We start from the raw sequence: 18440 nt of genomic DNA, 5'->3' as shown, positions 1-18440 counted from the left end.
AACAGCAAATGTGCTTGCGAAGAGGACGTGGGCGTGAGAAGGGATTTTACGAGGCCTCGGTAGCAGGGTCTGCAGCACCCGAATTACCGCGGGTCGGGACCGCTGGAGTGAGGCTGGCAACTGTCCCGAGCCCAGCGTGTCAATAAAAGAAGCTGGCGGCCCTGCACATACACCTCTTCCCCCTGGACAGCTGGCGGGCATCACCGATGTGAAAATTGAGCTGCTGACGCCGGTACAGCAGCGCAGGTGAAGCGTCGGATCCTGACCACGTCCTGTCACACACAATCAGATCAGCTCTGCCGGGGAAAACAAGATGCTGCTGAGCGCGGCAGCTTCAAGAAACAAATCGCCTCGATGAAAGGCTTGAGAGCTGAGCTATCATTTGGCATCCCAGAGGATTTCTGAAACAAGGAGGATGCAGCAGAGAGCTACTAGCCAAGCCAGCTCCTAGGTTTGGGTCTCTCAGCCACTGCAGGAGACATGACGGGGGCAGGTGGGTACAAAGGGACCACTGCTCAAATCCCAGCAGCATGGGCACAGTGTACAGTGCATGGATTTTAACATATGATGTGCACGGCAAGCTGAGTCACCCCAAAATCCTAGAGATGTCCCCAAAGTGCCAGCTCACTCACACAACGCCTTCAGATGGCGCCCAGCAAGACAGAACTTAGGGGAGGGCTCCCTGTAGCAGACAGATTAATGCTGGGGTAATGAGATGGGGATACTGCTGGCCTGCCTCAACCAAGGGGAGGATGGCAGAGCTCCCCTAAAGGATCTGATCCTGTTTACCCAGGGCAGGATGACCTCAGCAGATCCAGAAGAGCAGGCACAGAGCACCCCAAGTGCTGCTTCTCATCACCACATCCGTCAAAGACAAGGAACAGGGGAGCTCGGCCAGGTAAGGCAGCAAGGAGGGTACTCGTTATGGCCAAAGCCCAGACAAGCTCACGTTTTTCCCCCATTAGAAGATGCAACTGCACTTCTTTCTTGTAAAGCTACAAAGATACAAAAATCAATCCCCTGAGCATTGTTCTGTAAGAACACAAGAGAGCCCTGAGGAGTTTTGAAGACAAAAGGATCAAAACTAATTGCAGGAGGAGTTATGACAAGGCTCAGTATCAGAGCAGGTGTCAGATGCAGAAACCTTCACGCTACAGAACCCACTCCTCCAAGATAAAATCAGTAAGTGCATGAAAACCATGGGATGCCTTGGAAGTGTTTCTGCACAGAGCCACCAAGCATTTAAGCAATGACAATAAACAGGATTCTCAAGGAGGGGCAGCAGCAGCACCAGGAAAGTTTCGGCCTTATAATGACAGCTTACTAGGTATGTCTGAACAGCCCTACCCAAACTCAGGATTAACAGATAAACACACACAAAAAAAAATTAAAGGATAATCTTCAAATACATTTCAGCACGTCAAAATACAAGGTTGCAGGAAGCAGCTCTAGCTGCTCATGGACCCGTTCTTACAGGGAGTTAACAGCAGAGTCAGAAAAAAGGGAGGGCAAATACGATAGGGATAGAGAGGGAGCACATCGAGCATTATGCACACTGCTGGAAGCATTAACATTTCAATATACAGCAGGAGAAAAGTATGTGCACAGCATCTTATTAAGTGCACAGGCCAACACTGGTAGAGGTAGGCAATGTTCAGAGCATTATCTCACAAATAGCCTTTAACAATTTATATTGTGCTGATGCTCAGAAATGTCTCCGAGCTATCCTTATGGCAGCACTGACACCCCAAAACCACAAGTTACGTATGATGGGGGGAGGGGAAATGTCATTATCTCTATCTTAAGATCTTAGAATTCTAGACTGAATTAAGTTGTAACACTACACGCAGAGGAAAACCTACCTTGGCCATGAAGAAGGGTGCTTTTATTTGAGCATGTGAGCTCCCCTAATGGGTTTGCCATGATGTTGGAGATGTACAAAGACTACCAGTGGGCATATTCATTTAAAAAAAGAGAAGATAAGATTGAAAGCTTGTAAAATCTACTGTAAAGCTGCAACACAAAGGAACTAGAGCTGCCAGGCTCTCTCTTGGGGGCTGTGTCATAAGGTGTGAAGTTACATTTTTCCACTATTTGGAAATGCAAGTCTCGCCCACGTGTGATGATGAGGGCTCCTAATGTCCCTCCCCTCTTGCATTCAAAAAGCTTCTTAAAAATCAAGTGCAATCTGCTGAAGTAGCTTGTTTGCTGCTAGATCTTTCCACACAGACAAGAGCTTGACTGACTACAACAAAATATTCTCCTGGCAAAAAGTCTTTAATATGCCAAGTACTTGGTTAAAAACTGAAATCAAAACTGAAGAGAGAGAAAAATAGACTGGAGTTTCCTAGGGGATGGCCCTGAGCTCCCAAGTCTTCCCTCAGCAACAGAAGAAGTATCAGCAGAACGGAGCTGAGCAAGCTTGTCTCCCAGGCAGACCCCTGTGGCTACCTAACAAGAGTGGTCAGCTTGTTCTGAGCCAGCCTAAATGAATGCTAAAGGCACAGAGCAATCAGTCTGGCCTCACATCCTTAGAAAATCACTCGTCTCCTGTCCTGCCAAGGAATGTGTTCAAACACTAAGGCCTCCCAGCACAGCCCTCCTGTGGCAAGGTCCGCAGAGGGGCATTTCTGTAAAGTCCACCTGCAGTACAACCAGAGGATGGTGTGGATGCAGCAGGAAGGAGAAAACATGGACCAAAACAGGCAGGCAGCCAGGTCTACAACACAGAAGTCAAAGCCTTTAGCAGCAAGCCTGCTTGTTTTAATTGCATGCCCCCAACTTAAATACAAGCAACTGGAGCAGAGGGACTGGCTGAGCTGCCCTGTTCAGACACTGGCCTGTGACCCTCGTGCACGCAGGAGGCAGGAGAGGGAGAGCAGCAATGGGCACATCCCCTGCTGCACCCAGCAGCCAGTTCCTCAGCACATGGTCAGCTCAGGCCCCCTCTTCAGCCTTTGCCTGCAAGTCCCATTCGGGACAGTAAAAAACATCCAGTTAGCAAGTTTAGTTTGCTCCAGCTACAACACTTCATGTTAACAAAGGCCTGAGCTGTAACTCACACCAGGCACACCTTCAAGGTCACCACATTTGAAGTCCCCTCCCAGGTTTTTTAAGTTCAGTAGCAGGACAGAGACACAGGCAGAGCCAGGCAGGAAGAAAGGAAGGGACAGCAACACAAACACACAAGCAGGACCTGAAGCCAGCTCCCAGCTAACATAAACCAGTTCAAGGCTGTTTGTAGAAACAGAGATTTTACTCACAAGGAACAGAGAAAACACTACCAAAACATTCTAATTAACTCAAAAAGTTACACAAGAGTTGTTAGATCCAGGCCAAGATTTGCATTCCTACAGTTCTGTATCTCCTAGTGCAGGCTTTTATCAACCACCTGTACCCACCCCCCACCACCTCTTCTTCAGCCTCAGCAGCAGAACCAAAGCAAAGCTTCCTGCGTCTCGCTCCCTGCTCATGAGGGAACTGCTGCTCTTCAATTCCAAGCGAGTGGCAGGTTGGCTACTTAGGCTAATAAAGGCTGCAGAGGTCAGAAAGTTGCCCACCTTACAAATCCACTCTCTTTCTAACCCAGCTGAGAGGAAGGTTCATAGAACAGAAACCCTCACGGTTTCATTACTCCAGGCAGGGAAAAACAGAAGTGCGATGTGACCTCACTCTACTTGCAAGCTATTTTTCTTCTTCCCATCTCATTTTATCTAGGCCATGCTGCTTTAAATCCTTCAAGAGGAAAAGCAAAAAGTCATTCCCGTGCTTTGCATGTAAAAGGGCTACTGTCTCCTGGCCCTGTTTGTATCCCACTCCACTCACAGTAAAGCTCCCCAGGTCTGCAGTGCTTCCTCCAGATCACAAAGAATTCTTACACCCAGAAGAGAAACACTACTCATTTTCAGGGAAGTCTCTGGAGACCTACAGGATGCGAATGGGAACACGAAGAGCAAAGCATCTGCTGTCTTGCTCTTCCCACTCCATAGATGGGGTGGGCCTGACAGACACAAAGACGCGATCATCTGTTCTTTGCATCACAAGAGAGCACTTTCATTGAAGAAATGAACAAAAGCTTAGTAAAAAGAAATATACAGAGAATCCAAGCATGGCTGAGGTTAGAAGGGATCTCTGGAGATCATCTGGTCCAACTCCCCTGCCAGGCAGGGTCCCCAAATTCATGTTGCACAGGAGGGTTTTGAACAACTCCAGAGAAGGAGACTCAAGAGTCTCTCTGGGCAATCTGGTCCAGTGCTCTGTCACCCTCATGGTAAAGATGTGTTTTCTTATATTCAGACGGAAAAATAAGAATTCTTTACAAGACCACCACACTGAAGTCATCAGAGATTACAGCACTTCAGTTGCCTGTGAAATGCAGAGGGCGGCCACCAGCCTGATCTGATACTGAACCGAACTCACTTCTCTGTCCATACAATTTCTAACTGTGCTTTTTGGCCATTTTTATGCCAAGTTACCTGGGTGACAGTTTCAGTATCCTCCTGATCCGTACTGTGCCGTTCCACAGGGTTGTTTGTTGCAGGTCTAACGTTTTCTACACGCTGAAATGCAAGAATCATGGGTTTAATACAGCGTGTGAAATGACAAAACAAAAACAAGCCCTTCGAACACATTCAGACTCTGCCTTCTGCCACATCATGTGTTGTGTTCAATTTAGAAACAGATAAGTAAGCAATAAACAGAATGCACTGTGTTGAAAGAGAATTCTCTCTGCTTCCCCACACACAGACTGGAACTGCACTCCAGATAACAGCACTATCTGATGAGCACACAACCAGAATTCAATATTCTTATTAGCACAAATTTTGTCCCCAGACTGCTTTACTGAAATCTGCTATCGCTAATTAAGAACACGGCATCATTTTGCCGTATACTTTCTTTGCAGAAAACCTTCCTAAATAGTACAATTCAATTACGTGTCAGCAGAGAAATCAACTGGAAATGTTCTAAAGGCTCTGCACACGAGCAACGGGGAAGAGCTGCTGTAACTGAACAAATATTTGTCTCTAGTCTAGCTAGGACATTTTCAATATATTTTTGGTACATGACTGAATATACTGCATTTACGGAGCTTTAAACAAAGGAAAAACAAATCCCAAGGGTTTTATTTATTTATTTATTTTTGTTTGTTTTTAACTAGAATTTGGCACTCTGTAGCACATTTGAGATGGTACAGACAAGTACTGGATGCACCCAACAGTCCAATCGTACTGATCAGGGGCATCCTGCATGCGTGGGTGATAGATTTCTAGCTTTCCTCCATAAAGAAAGCGTCCTGTATTGCACATGGATAATGCTAAAGCACAACTGAGACAACAGCTATTAACCTAACATATCAGAAGGCCTTCCGAGTGCTACAGCAAGGACTGGATGTGTATACTTGAATCATACACAACAGTGAGGAATTCTGATTAAAGTCAGACATGGCTGTGTGAAAACACATCATATACCAGGCAGCCAAAACTGGTTTGGCTCTTCCGACTGCAACACCTTCATGCAGGTAAAATCTGAAGAATAACATTGCGTTAAACTAAGCTGGATTCAGTGCTTTGACTTATCCCATGCCCACCCCAACAAGCTCAGTTCTGTGGTAAGACAGACATTTTAGGTACATGGTCTGGTGACTTACCTGTGTGGGGAAAGGTACCTGGATGCGCCCTTCTAAGATGTTGTCAGTGGTTATCTCTACGGAGCGAGTTAGCTGCAGATCCTGTAGAACTAAGTGATAAGGAACCTGAGGGAACATCTCCTGAATCTGATGAGCCTGGAGAAAGCAAGGTTTATACAGTTAGTATCAGGGATAATTAGAAGTTAGCTGGTTAAGTATCTTACCAGGAAAAAAAAAAAAAAAAAAAAAAAAAGAGCAGTTCAAAGATGCTGTTTAGGATATCATAACCCACATATGAAACAAAAATTTTAAAAAATTAAAAAAAAAAAAAAAGTACAACCTATGCTGGCAGTGACTTACAGGGCAGTATTTTGACTCCACTGAAGCCAACAGCAAAACTGCAACTCCTATGGAGACATCACATGGTCTGAAAATTTAGGTTCCTGTTCCTTTGCGCTTGTAGATGCACAAAGGCTTCACAAGCTTCCCAACCCTCATTTTATGACAGCCCTTTTAATAAAGATCTGTACAAAATTCAGGTGTGACTGAAAGTTAGCTCAATATTAAAAAATATAAATATCATTTTGCTCTGTCCCAGACAGGTTTCCAAAATGGTAAGGACAAGCAGAATAAGCTTTAATCGCCTATTCTCCCCAGCCATCCTGCCTACAAACCAGCTCTAATACAGTCTGAAAGCTCAAGCAAATTAAACCAGAGTTGTCAGGGCATTGTTATTGGATTTCAAGTTACTTAAATGGTATCTGAATGAAACAGATAAAAGAGGGCAGACAAAGCATATGCTTTTAGAGTCCAACAGACGGGCTTTATTAAATATTAAAATCTGTATTTTAACTAATGCTGAAAGTTAGAAGGGAAAAAACTGAGAACAACACAAATAAGAGTAGAAGGTGTATGGAAAGCAAAGCAAAAACTGTGCACCAGCTGACAGTGAGTTCAAACACACACAACTACAGCAAACTTAACTCTCCATTGTACTTATCTGTGACCAAAACAACTGACCTAGCATTTCAGCCTCTGGTCTTTCCCTTGAAACACTCCCCTAAGGTTTTATTCAGTAACACAACAGAATTTCACTTAGCTTCTATTAAAAACACGTAACACTAACAGAAAGGCCCAGGTTAGCAAATTACTAAAGCAGGGATTTTAATATAAGTTGTTGCTACTTTTAATAATGCACAGCGATAGAAAATCATTATTTATCCTGCATAAAAGCCCATTAGTGTCACGCTGTCCTGTAAAAGAAAACTAAGCTGACCTTCAATGGAGAGTCCCTGCATATTTAACACACCAAATCATCTCCCAACACCTTTCAAGTCCCTGACCCCAAGCCCCCTAAAACTTGTGGCCTTATCCTATTGAGGATTAAACAATCACAAAGGCTATGGAGAGATATCATATTCAGAAAACTTCATTGTCTTCAGGAGGCCCCTCACTGAACACATATTACCTTAGGGCACAAAACAGCTTGAAGAACTTAAAGGAAATGGCACTTCTCAAACTAAATAAACTTAAATATTTATATTGCATGATGTCATATCCTTCTCTTTTTGTTCTACATTGGAGTGTTTATTCATGATGTCATCAAACCTGGGACTTCATCCTCAACACTCCTATTATCATCATGAATCAGCAAGTCGACTGTGCTACAGAGAGCCCCATCCCACACTGACAATACTCCCCAACAGATACAGCTATCTTGGAGCTTAGTGCTATTAAAAATAAATATATATTAAAAAAAAAAAAAAAAAACACAGAGAAAGGGGTTGACCAGTTGCCACTTGGCCAACAACGACATTTTCTGGTTGCAGACTCTGACCCTTCGCTACTGGAAGCTGTTAGTGAAGCCAAGTAGTGAAAAAAAACCTGCAGTCACACCAAGCAATTTGAGAAAAGGTCTACCCACGTGCACCTATACCCCACAAAAGTACATGCAACTTTTCTCCATCACTTTCTTACCTCCAGCCCTGTCCTTTTGCGTTTGCACGTCTGAATCAACCTACAGCCCTAGCTTCAATGAAATAAAGCTTTTCTCACTCCTAAGTACTGTTTTGATTTCCTTCCTCCTTCTGTTCTCTAACTATATGCAGCTCTTTCCCTCCTCACACAAACAGGAGGGCTGAGGTCCAAAACATTGAAGTAGTCTTACCATAGCGTTGAGCTGGGAGTTGCTGGCTTGTGCAATACCAAGGATGTTTGTAGTGTGCATCACTTCTACTGAAAAACTGGGCAGCCAGCTGGCAATTCGAGAACCTGAGAAAAAGAAATCACCAAGGAATGAAGCAGGAATATAAGAGGTTCTAAGCAGGTGAAGTACTCCTGTGTGTATTCAATTCAAGTCATCGTCTTTCCACAAGGTACATATGAGGAGTTCTGCATTGCAATCCATCCGTAAGGTTTCTCAAAGATGGAGTTGGCTGGTGTGAGTCAGTACCTGCCGGCCTCCCAAAAGACAGGACAATCTCTTGAAACACACTCACAGTGGCTTAACAATCTCAAAGCCTGAAGAGGATCAAGAAAACAAGAACACCTCGTTTTCTTGCTTTAATGTTCCCATTAGAGAGAAAATTAAAATAATCCAGAACCCAATTCAGTTCTGGAACACACGAATAACTCCAGCAATTTCACTAAAAACAGGCCTGCTTCTAAACAACCTCAAAGTAGTCCCAAAATGGGTCAGATAATAAGTGGCTGGCATCACTGAGAAAACATCACTACGTGGGGACAGAGTAACTTCAAGCGACTGCTGTAGTTATGTGCTCAGGCTCAGAGAAGGGCATGTGGCTGATTCCCTCCTCCTTCCCCGTTTCCATTTAAATAAATGCGTGGTTTGAGCTACGCAATTTCTCCTCCTGTCTTCACAGTAATTTTATGGGTCTTCAAGCCACAGGAAAGCACTGGGGAGGACAGCTATCACAACACAGAATGGTATTCTAAATATAAATGTCTCTCAGAGACCTAAAACACCCCAAAAGTGGGAGCCATGCAAGAAGCTATCAGCAGGTCTCAATACTTAGAAGCGCCTGACCCTCTCTGCTCGTTATTCTCCCCCACAATCTCCAAAGGCTACAAAAACAAAGAACAGCTCACTGTGCAAGCTTGCAGCATCTCAGCTATACACATTAACAGGAGCTCCACAAGGACAGAGCCCAGAGATGAATATTTGCACTAGTGAAACCTACTGATAAGTAACAAGACTGCCAGCAAAACCCTAGGAAACTGTGGCAGACAAGCACACACTGTAAAAAAATAAAAAGGAGGATATTCCTTATAAATTGTCTCTTGCAGGGAAAGTTTGTCTGCACACACACAGCTCATCATGGCCTAAGACGCACAGGTTTTGTGAGTACTTGTAATAGGCTACTGAACTCCCTGGAACTAATATGTGAAGCTGTTCCAGTTACAGGACTTCTAAGAAGCAGCTTCTGCAGACTTCTGTACCTGACCAACCACTACAAGGTTATTGAGTGGCAAATGGAATTGTGAGAACTTCACGTTACCCAGGGATAGGGGAAAGGTTCAGTTCTAGACTGTCCCACACAGACTCCCTTCCCAGCTGTCAGCAATTAACCAGCCACCTGGTGGCAAAACAAGACACAGGAGTTTCCCATTCTGTTGGTCAGCAGGGCATGCAATGGATAAATGCCAGCAGTGAAACTGTTAACCTGAACAAATCAAGAAAAAAGAAGCACTTATCGGCACAAAATCTTTCAAGAAATCCTTATGGCTCTGGACAACTTCAGAGACAAAAGAGCAGTAAGAAACATGAACAGAATTCACTCCTATGCAAGGCTGTTCCCTCTGTTTATTTGGGCAACAGCAGAGGATGTCAGATGTGCTCAACTCACCATCGAAGTGGAAGAAATGATTGTGCTGGTTCAAGCGTGGTCTGCCTTCTGCTACTGCCACAGGGCCCAGGTTCTCCTCCAGATTTTCCCTTTGGTGATCCTCCCTCACGTGATGGCTGTCAGTGATATTAAGAGACATTCTGCAGGTTGGGCAAGATGTATCTTGTTCCAGCCAGGACCGCAGGCATGAGCTGAGAGGAAAACAGTAATATTGTAGTGAGTTTACAGCAATGTTCCGAGACGTCAGTATCAGAAGTACATCGAGTAGCTGTAGTGTATTCTGTACAGAACACCAACAAATCCACGTGAACTGCTTTGAGATGATTTGTGAGATACACCTGATGAGCTCCTGACAACTGGCACAGGCTTCTTACTTCTTCCAGATGAAAACACTCTAGGTGTTCACTTTTTATAAAGAAGCTTGCAGATTTATCCCGAACTTCAACGCTCTGCCAGCCTGCTGACCCTCTAGCTCAGAGCAAGTAGGTTTTGCCTGGAAGGTGAAACAAAGCGTGTCTTTTGTCTCACAACCCTGCTGAAAAATCCAGCTGAAAAAGGACAAAAAGCAACTGGACAAATATTTCTTCAGATGGTTTGGATTGGAAGGGACCTTAAAACTCATCCAACTCCAACCCCCTGCCACAGGCAGGGACACGTCCCACCAAAGTGAGTACAACTCAGGGCACTTTCTCAATAGACAAGTATAAACCAGTGCTGTGCCATGGCAATGCTCACCTAATTCTGAGCATTCACTGTCTTGCAGAAAGTGAGAAACGTTTGAAATGCAGGTTTCAACACTCAGAGCCGTGCCTACTTTTTGATTCAGACTGCTATGACCCAACTGAGGTATTTTTTTGCACGTAAAACCAGATTTTCAGCATGGAAGACTGAATTTCACAGAACCGAACACAACACACATTTCAGGACTACAACACATACTTCACACTTGGAGGGTGTGTTGGTTTTGTTTTGTTTTTTTTCCAGCAGGAGATCTCAAAGCATTTTGGAAATGTAGAGACACAAAAAATGGTCAAATAAACCCAGCCACCCAGGTGCTGGAAGCCCCAGGGACCATTCCAGCCTGCACCAGCACCCAGCCAAAGGGTTGATCACCTCCAGGAGGATGGCTAAAACCAGGTCAGGCTGGCAAGGTTTCAGGGCAACAAGCGTTTTGAAATTGGCTGAGTGCTTCCTAAAAGATGAAGAGAGTTTCTACAGAGCCTAAAAGATTGAGACACCCACTCCCATTAAACTTCAGCTGTTTATCTCCGTATTAATGATCTCAGCAATGTGAATCATCCCTGCCATCTTCTACTCCAAATACACAGCTGTGACAGAATTCACATGACATTGAGAATGGACACAAAAGCTCCATGTTGGCGAAATCACCAGGCTTTTGTGAGGAGAGAAGCCATTTTTATCTGGTATATAGGGTTATTAATTATGCCTATTTTTATATGCAAGCCTAAGTCATTCACTGCAATATGTTCCCTCCCTAAATGCACCAATGAGGTAAGGGAACTTATTCAGGAAAGAGGCAGATGGGTCATTTTAGACACAGAGAAAACAACTTTCTGAAGAGGAGACCCTGGGCTTCTCAAGTGCTCAGGAGGTGATTAAATATTCACACGATTCAGTAGCACTGCAAGAGGAGTCTCTGCTACTGAGGCAAATTATGTCATTAGAGACTTCTTGGAACACAGATAAATATTTATGGCAAGGTTTGTCACAAGTGACAACAAATTAGCACACAGATTATAACCTCTGCTCTGACAGCTACCAGAAAAGTAAAAAGCTATTTGTGGAAAGGAATCTTCTCACATGACACCGCAGGGAGAATTTAACTGACCGTGCACATTAACCCACCAGGCACTTCAGAAATTCCCGATTCAAGCCCCATATCTCCTTTTGTCCCTAAGCACGTTCTCCTCAAGAAACTGGCTACTCATGGCTTGGACTGGTGTACGATGACACCAAGTTAGGCGTGTGTCGATCTGTTCGAGGGTAGGAAGGCTCTGCAGGAGGATCTGGATAGGCTGCACCGATGGGCTGAGGTCAACTGCATGAAGTTCAACAAGGCCAAGTGCCGGGTCCTGCACCTGGGGCGCAATAACCCCAAGCAGAGCTACAGGCTGGGAGAGGAATGGTTGGAGAGCTGCCAGGCAGAGAAGGACCTGGGAGTGATGGTGGATAGTCGGCTGAATATGAGCCAGCAGTGTGCTCAGGTGGCCAAGAAGGCCAACGGCATCCTGGCTTGTATCAGGAACAGTGTGACCAGCAGGGCTAGGGAGGTGATCGTCCCCCTGTACTCAGCTCTGGTGAGGCCGCACCTCGAGTACTGTGTTCAGTTTTGGGCCCCTCGCTACAAGAAGGACATGGAGGTGCTTGAGCGGGTGCAGAGAAGGGCGACGAAGCTGGTGAGGGGCCTGGAGAACAAGTCCTACGAGGAGCGGCTGAGGGAGCTGGGCTTGTTCAGCCTGGAGAAGAGGAGGCTCAGGGGCGACCTTATTGCTCTCTATAGGTACCTCAAGGGAGGCTGTAGCGAGGTGGGGGTTGGTCTGTTCTCCCACGTGCCTGATGGGCCTCCACCATCCCTGGAGGTCTTTAAAAGATGTTTAGATGTAGAGCTCAGTGATCTGTTTTAGTGGAGGACTGGTTAGTGTTAGGTCAGAGGTTGGACTAGGTGATCTTGGAGGTCTCTTCCAACCTAGAAATTCTGTGATTCTGTGATCTAAGAAAAGGTGCGTGTAAAGTGCACCCTGCCTTCACAAACATCTACTGTGGTTCACTGCTGAGTGAGTGCAAGAAACAGGATGCAGATCATTCCTCTGGTCAAGAGCTTCCCCGTTCCAGTCACCAGCTGCCTGGGGACCTCTTGAGCTAGTTTGTTTAACCTCCTTCACAGCCCTGTGAACTCACAGCCCCATGGAATCACATAATCAGACCTGACCTTCACAAGCATCCTGGAGCATTCATCACCATGTCTGGATGTGCTATACAGAAAAATATTTGCTTGTTTTCTCTTTAAAGTAGGTACCCGAAAAGCACAGAGGAATCTAACTATTTTTTTCAATCACCTGAAAACCAACACACCCTTATGGAAGAAGAAAAGTCTGGGATAAACTAAAGGTGGGAAAAAAAGAGTCTGTTTTACCCAGCATTTACACAGCAAAGCAGGGTACAGACTTGCAATTGAGATCACATTTTATCATTATCTGCCCATCAGCTGAGAAGACACAATTGTTAGTTTGAGGGAAAATAGAATGGGCCAAGTGAAACAACCAGAACATGAAAATGACAGAAGTGAACGTGACCTTTACTTTGTAATTAGAAACAGACCAAGCGAGCCCAGGCAGGAAGCAATCCCAGCTTTGCCAACAACTGGTTGGTTGTCAGCCTGCTGTAATTTTCAGCCATGCCCACATAACCCTTCCTTTCTATGGTCAGTTCCACTCCCCCCAGCCCCAGCAACCTACTTGTGGAAGAGATGGCCGCAAGGGAGTTTACGTGCAGACTGCATGGAGTCCCAGCAAATGGCACAGTCGTCATTATTGACTGCAAGCTCCTCTGGTGTTGCAACTGCAAACCTGCGAAGAAAAAGGAAGAGACAGAAATCATGATTGCCCCATCTCAGCACAGCCTCCTGTGTAGAGAATCCTGCACTGAGAAAACCTTAATCTCAGTGTTAACTTTCCCTTGGATGAGGTGTGCCAGAATATTTATCTTTTCCATAACCAGAACTCATGCTGCAAAGGAAGTTTCTCACACACATCCCTTCCATGCCTTCTTACAGACATTTTTGGCACATCTCTGACTATGTCCTAAGTTCAAATAGCTTTGACGTATTATCTTCCAAGGAGTACGATCATTAGGTAGAGAACCTCAAGTTATAACCTGTATAGATTTCACTTACGTCATTTTTTAAGTGAATTTTAATAGCTGTACCCATTAAGATGCCTTCTCGGGATCATGAGCATTTATGGTCTGACTGATTTTGCCCTCAGATTTTACCAACCCCCACTTGTCTTTGAATTAAAATATCACATTTTTTAAATTACAGTGCCATGCTGTACTGTAATACATAATACCCCAAAACAGACAGTATAGAGGTGAGTGTTATAACAACAGTATTATGTGTATATATATATATATATATATATATATATATATATATATATATATATATATATATATATAGTATATATTTCACAGTACTGCTCGTGTGGAATATATGTGATAACCAACTACACAAATGCATGAAGCCAGCTTCCACTGACAACTTCAGCAAGAAGCTAGAATGTGGTTCTTCCAGGACAATCAGGATGACAAAACCATGTTAAATGACTCAGATAAGATGTCTGAGATAAGACACTTGCAACTCAAACAGCTTTGTGAGTAACTTCGAGGAGTTTAGCAATTGCATCTTACTGAAAAGAAATAATGCACTGGGGATGAACTTTGTTCTGCAGCTCTTAGCCTGCTATTACAGACACTAGATAACCTTTCACAAAGAAAAACAAAAAAAAAAAAGAAAAAAAGAAAAACAAAGCACATGGCACAACCCTAGGTTTTAGCAGGCCTCTCCATTTCTCTACATTGCCACACCGCCAGAGTACAGAGGGATGGCGTAAAGTAATCCTGAGGGGCTCTCAGCTCCACTCCAAGTACAGAACTAGTTTGGAGTCTGTTTAATAAACTCATACTTAAAGGCTGAACAGATCTTTTTTAATTAATATTTTGATTAAATTTCAGGCAGTAACTGAATGGCATGGCCTAAGGAAATTAAAAGCATTTATTTCTATCCCAGCCAAAGTCAATATGTGACAACTGAACCAGGCAGAGCTCTGCAGAGCTTGTGCCACCCCTACCGCTTAGGGCAGTAGACAAGGGAGAAGAAATACTGGACAGGGGAGTTCACTTGTGACCAATAATGGTTGTTACCTGACATACTGCTTTTATAAAAGTCACTCCTACGTATCCCTAGAGTGTGAAGATTTAAGAGTTGGATTTGGAAGACTATCTCTCCAGATCACAACATGTCATCATGTTTCAAAGTAACACAAGAGAACCCCAACTTCTTGACTGGGATTCTCTATCCAAGATAAAAACCAGTACCCCGGAGCGAGTAAGAAGCTCACCTAGCCTCCATGTTTCCAACCACACGCAGGTAGTTCTTGTGCCGCCGAATTCTTCGTTGAACCTCATGAAACAGGTAGCGCAGCTGCATGAAAATCACCAGGCTCGCCATTGACAGCCAGATATTGCCAAACAGCTTTGCGAAAGAAAGGAGAAAAGAGAGAAAAGTGATCAGAAACAAACACTGTGGGAACCAGGAGGCAGCCACAAGAAACTGCATCAGCTCTTAAGCGAAAAATGTTTCAAGAAACCAGTACTTGAGAGCAAACTAACCACGCTTGTGCACAGGAACTGCTGCTCTTTACGTCCTCAAACATGAGCAGCACAGCATTTGTAATGAGGATAAACTGTATTCAAGTGTCATTCATTTTACCATCCACTGCTACCAGTGAAAATAATTCAGTCTGATTACTCAATAACAGAGCTAATTAAACACCTATTAAATAGGTAATTATGCCATAGTTCATACTCCATAACAAAATTATTTGTGAGGACTTCAAACTGCACAGGAGGAAGGAATGACAGAATCCCCTGTTCTACATTCTCCTCTTAATTTAAAGACTTTTCTACAGTTGGTTCATAAAATAAGCAAAACAATAATTATATATATTTAAAATGCATATACCCAACACTCTATTTTAAGGCAAGTTTCTTTGCTCAACATTATCTCCAATATTTCATACCAGCATGTGAATGTGATGCATCAAGTCCAGCGAAAGCAGGGTGAGCTCCATGATAAAATCCGTGTAGTACACGTAAGTGCCTTTGCCTTCCCATGTTCCTTCATGGTTGAGATCCCAGAGATGAATTACATATCTGCGAGAGCAGAGAGAGTAACATTGTTTTATGTTTTTCATTAACTAGAGACCCACATTTTTCAGCTTCTCAAGTGCTTCTCAGGCAAGATTTTGGAGCTTCATGACAGACCTGAAAGGCCAATGGTGACCAGAACAAAGAGGTTCTGCCCTACACATCATGTCCTACACGTGCCTTACAGATACACATGCATGCTACTTCTTTCAAGGAAAAGTTACAGAGATCAAGATCTTAAAAGAAAACCAGTAAAATAACATTAAATAGCATAAATCAATCCCCAGGCAGCAGCGTTTTAATCCATACCTTAGCACAGTACTACGAGCACCCACTAAAGCTATCCATGCATTGCAGAAATTGTATTTAAAAAGCAGTAGGGGCAGAAGTTAACTGCCTTTGCCCATCTCCAAATACACATTTGCAATTCAGCAAGTTAACTACACACAGCTCTTAAATGCACACGCCGTGTACGCTACCTTCTTGAACAACCATCACAGAAAACACGGGCTACTCACCGTAAAATCACGTGAGCAGTTCTGACTGTCACAAGCAGAGACTGCAAAAAAGGAAAAAAATGACACGTTAACAACATCCTGGCATGGGCAGTGGTACTGAGGCAGGGGCTGAGGGCTCAAACACAACGTATTTAGTGCAGCTGAACAAATTCCTGTGAAACAACGGTCATTACAGATGACTGCATGTGTGTAATGTACCTGTAATAAACATGAAGATTATACATAAATTGAAATTTCTTCCACACAGAGAAGAAATTGATCCTTGCAGAGCTCAAACACGCAGTGCTCACAGAGCAGCCACGAGCATCACAGCCTCTAAGCCCCTCTTTCCCCCCCCCATTTATGTGACATTATCATTTCCAATTCTCATCACTTGGCATCGATACCACAATCCCACCCATCACCTCCTGGTGAGGGCAGCAGGCCCCTCCTCATCCCACCACTAAAGAAAATGCTGAACCAGACAGCAGCAGCAACTGGAGGAAGAACCAGAGAAGCACTTTCAAGTCATTTCCCCCCTTTTGCTAAGATGTGAACAAGGGCTAAATAACTTCTCTCCCCAGTGATACTTACTTCTCTAGGTTGAGCACAGAGAAAAAACCTGAGTGCATCACGAAGTGCAAGCAGACCAGAAGTCTGAAGACAAGTCACCACAAAGGTGTGTTTCTAGACCTCTGCAGAGGTTTCTAGGTCACCTCTCTCTCTGTCTCACCTGTCTGGCCCCAGCGTCCCCTCCCTTTGCTGTACCATCCCAGTGAGAGATCAGGCAGGACAAGCCCCCTGCACACTGCCCATGCCACCCCATGGCTGGCAACTGCCAAGAGACACCAAGATGCAAAGGACTTGTGAGGAGCAACTGCAAACCACTTCTCTAAAGCTGCCTGATGGCATACTTTCAGCATAAGCATTAAATAGTCATGCAAAAACAGTCCAAAACGCTACCTTCCTGGTACAGCACTAAAACAGTTGTTCTGAATACTTTTTCCATTTGTAAAAAGTGTTCTTAAAATGCTTCTCTAAGCATATTTAACCCTCAGTAATGTCCAGCATATCTGCCAACTATTTACTAGGTGGCTTTAAGTAATTTTTTTTCTGTGCCTATCACACCAGTCAACTTTTGTCCTAACAAGGGCTTCAGGATGAGACACACAAATCGTTCAAATAACACAGAAACAACCAAGAACGTAACAGCGAGTCACCTAGCACCCTGTTCTGTTCTCAAGACAAACATCTTTCATAAAAATCTCAATCAACACATCAGCTGCTCCTGTGGGGCATGTCATGAGACCCCCTCCTGTCTCCGTTACCCCGTCTGTGGGTAACAGAAAGAGGCTGCACTTTGTTCTCAGGAGGTTTCTGGCTACAGAGAAGCTTTGAGCAGACCACAGAAAAAAGTAAATATGTCCAAATTCTAACCATGCAAGTGGTAAAACAGAACCTGAGCTGCTGGATGGATATGCCATTGAGCACAAACCAGCCTGCACGGCATCGTCTCCAATAAGGAAGACATCTGTCAGGTAGAAAGCTGAAGACTCCAACTCTGAAACTTTCCAGAGAGGTTAAAATGTAAGTCAGCATTTGGAATCTACAGAATTTCAGTACTCCTCTTTAAAATTTCAACGTTTTGTTGCCAAGACATGATTTGTACCGGTTAGTGCTGAGGCAGCGAGAGCATCAGCACCAGAACAACAAGGACTGGGTCACGGCGATGGCCTCCAGTTCCTCCAGTGTTTCCAGAAATGCCTTTCAGCACGCTGAGATACTTTGCAGAGTGTGTAACGTTGCATCACCAGTTACACAACTGGGCAGCCTGGGGTCTGAGCGCATGGCAGGATGCTGTCAGTGACGACACTCACACAGCTCTTGCTCTGCTCTGATCAAACTGCCTCGCTGCACACACTCCTGTCCCCGGGGGTCTCTGTGCCAGGAGGCAGCTGGCAGGTACTGGTCCTGTACGTGAACATGCTGCTGGGAGGCAGTAAGATGATGGGTGTGGGACAAGAAGTTATGCAGGAAAATACACTAATACCTGGAAGGCATGATGCCGAGATCTGAACATCGCTATCGTTAATTATACGGGCTTAACTGAGACATACGGAACTGGATTAGAGTACGTTTGCTGCAGGAATGGAGAAATAGTTTCTTAAAATAAGAAAGGTGCGAAGAGGGACAGGATGGTCATTATTACACTGTAATTCTCCAGTGGCAGACATTACAGCAAAACAATCCTCAGTGTTCACATACAGAAAAAGAAGAAACAGCCAGACTGTCCTTATTCAACCTTCTCTGGGCACTTCCACATTTCACATCCGCCCTTTGCAGGAAGGAAAACACTGACCAATACCACAGAACAAGGGGACGCCTAGCTAAAGCCCAAGGAAAACATCCGTATTGCTCTACTGAAAACCCTCAGGCATCAAACTAAAAATCAATGCTTGCAGAGTCAGGAGAGAGATGAATAACTTAATGCAACTTAATGTAATT

The 18440-nt window shown here is 44.3% G+C and overlaps 1 protein-coding gene across 1 annotated transcript in view; it reads right to left on the bottom strand.

Annotated features, from left to right (window-relative positions):
- Nucleotides 1–18440, bottom strand: part of AMFR (autocrine motility factor receptor) — a 29465-nt gene that overhangs the window by 3636 nt on the left and 7389 nt on the right. The window contains exons 5-12 of the mRNA XM_084294431.1: nucleotides 15957–15997; nucleotides 15312–15444; nucleotides 14631–14764; nucleotides 12969–13079; nucleotides 9493–9683; nucleotides 7794–7897; nucleotides 5648–5782; nucleotides 4476–4559 (exon numbers count right to left, since the gene is read on the bottom strand). Of these exons, the coding sequence (XP_084150557.1) occupies nucleotides 4476–4559; nucleotides 5648–5782; nucleotides 7794–7897; nucleotides 9493–9683; nucleotides 12969–13079; nucleotides 14631–14764; nucleotides 15312–15444; nucleotides 15957–15997 (933 nt within the window). The remainder of the gene's footprint in view (nucleotides 1–4475; nucleotides 4560–5647; nucleotides 5783–7793; nucleotides 7898–9492; nucleotides 9684–12968; nucleotides 13080–14630; nucleotides 14765–15311; nucleotides 15445–15956; nucleotides 15998–18440) is intronic.

This window comes from Netta rufina (assembly GCF_964035555.1).
Source record: "Netta rufina genome assembly, chromosome: 13".
NCBI classification, from domain to species: Eukaryota; Metazoa; Chordata; class Aves; order Anseriformes; family Anatidae; genus Netta; species Netta rufina.
The sequence above is the reverse complement of the archived record's forward strand: the minus strand, read 5'-3'. Positions and strand labels throughout refer to the sequence as shown.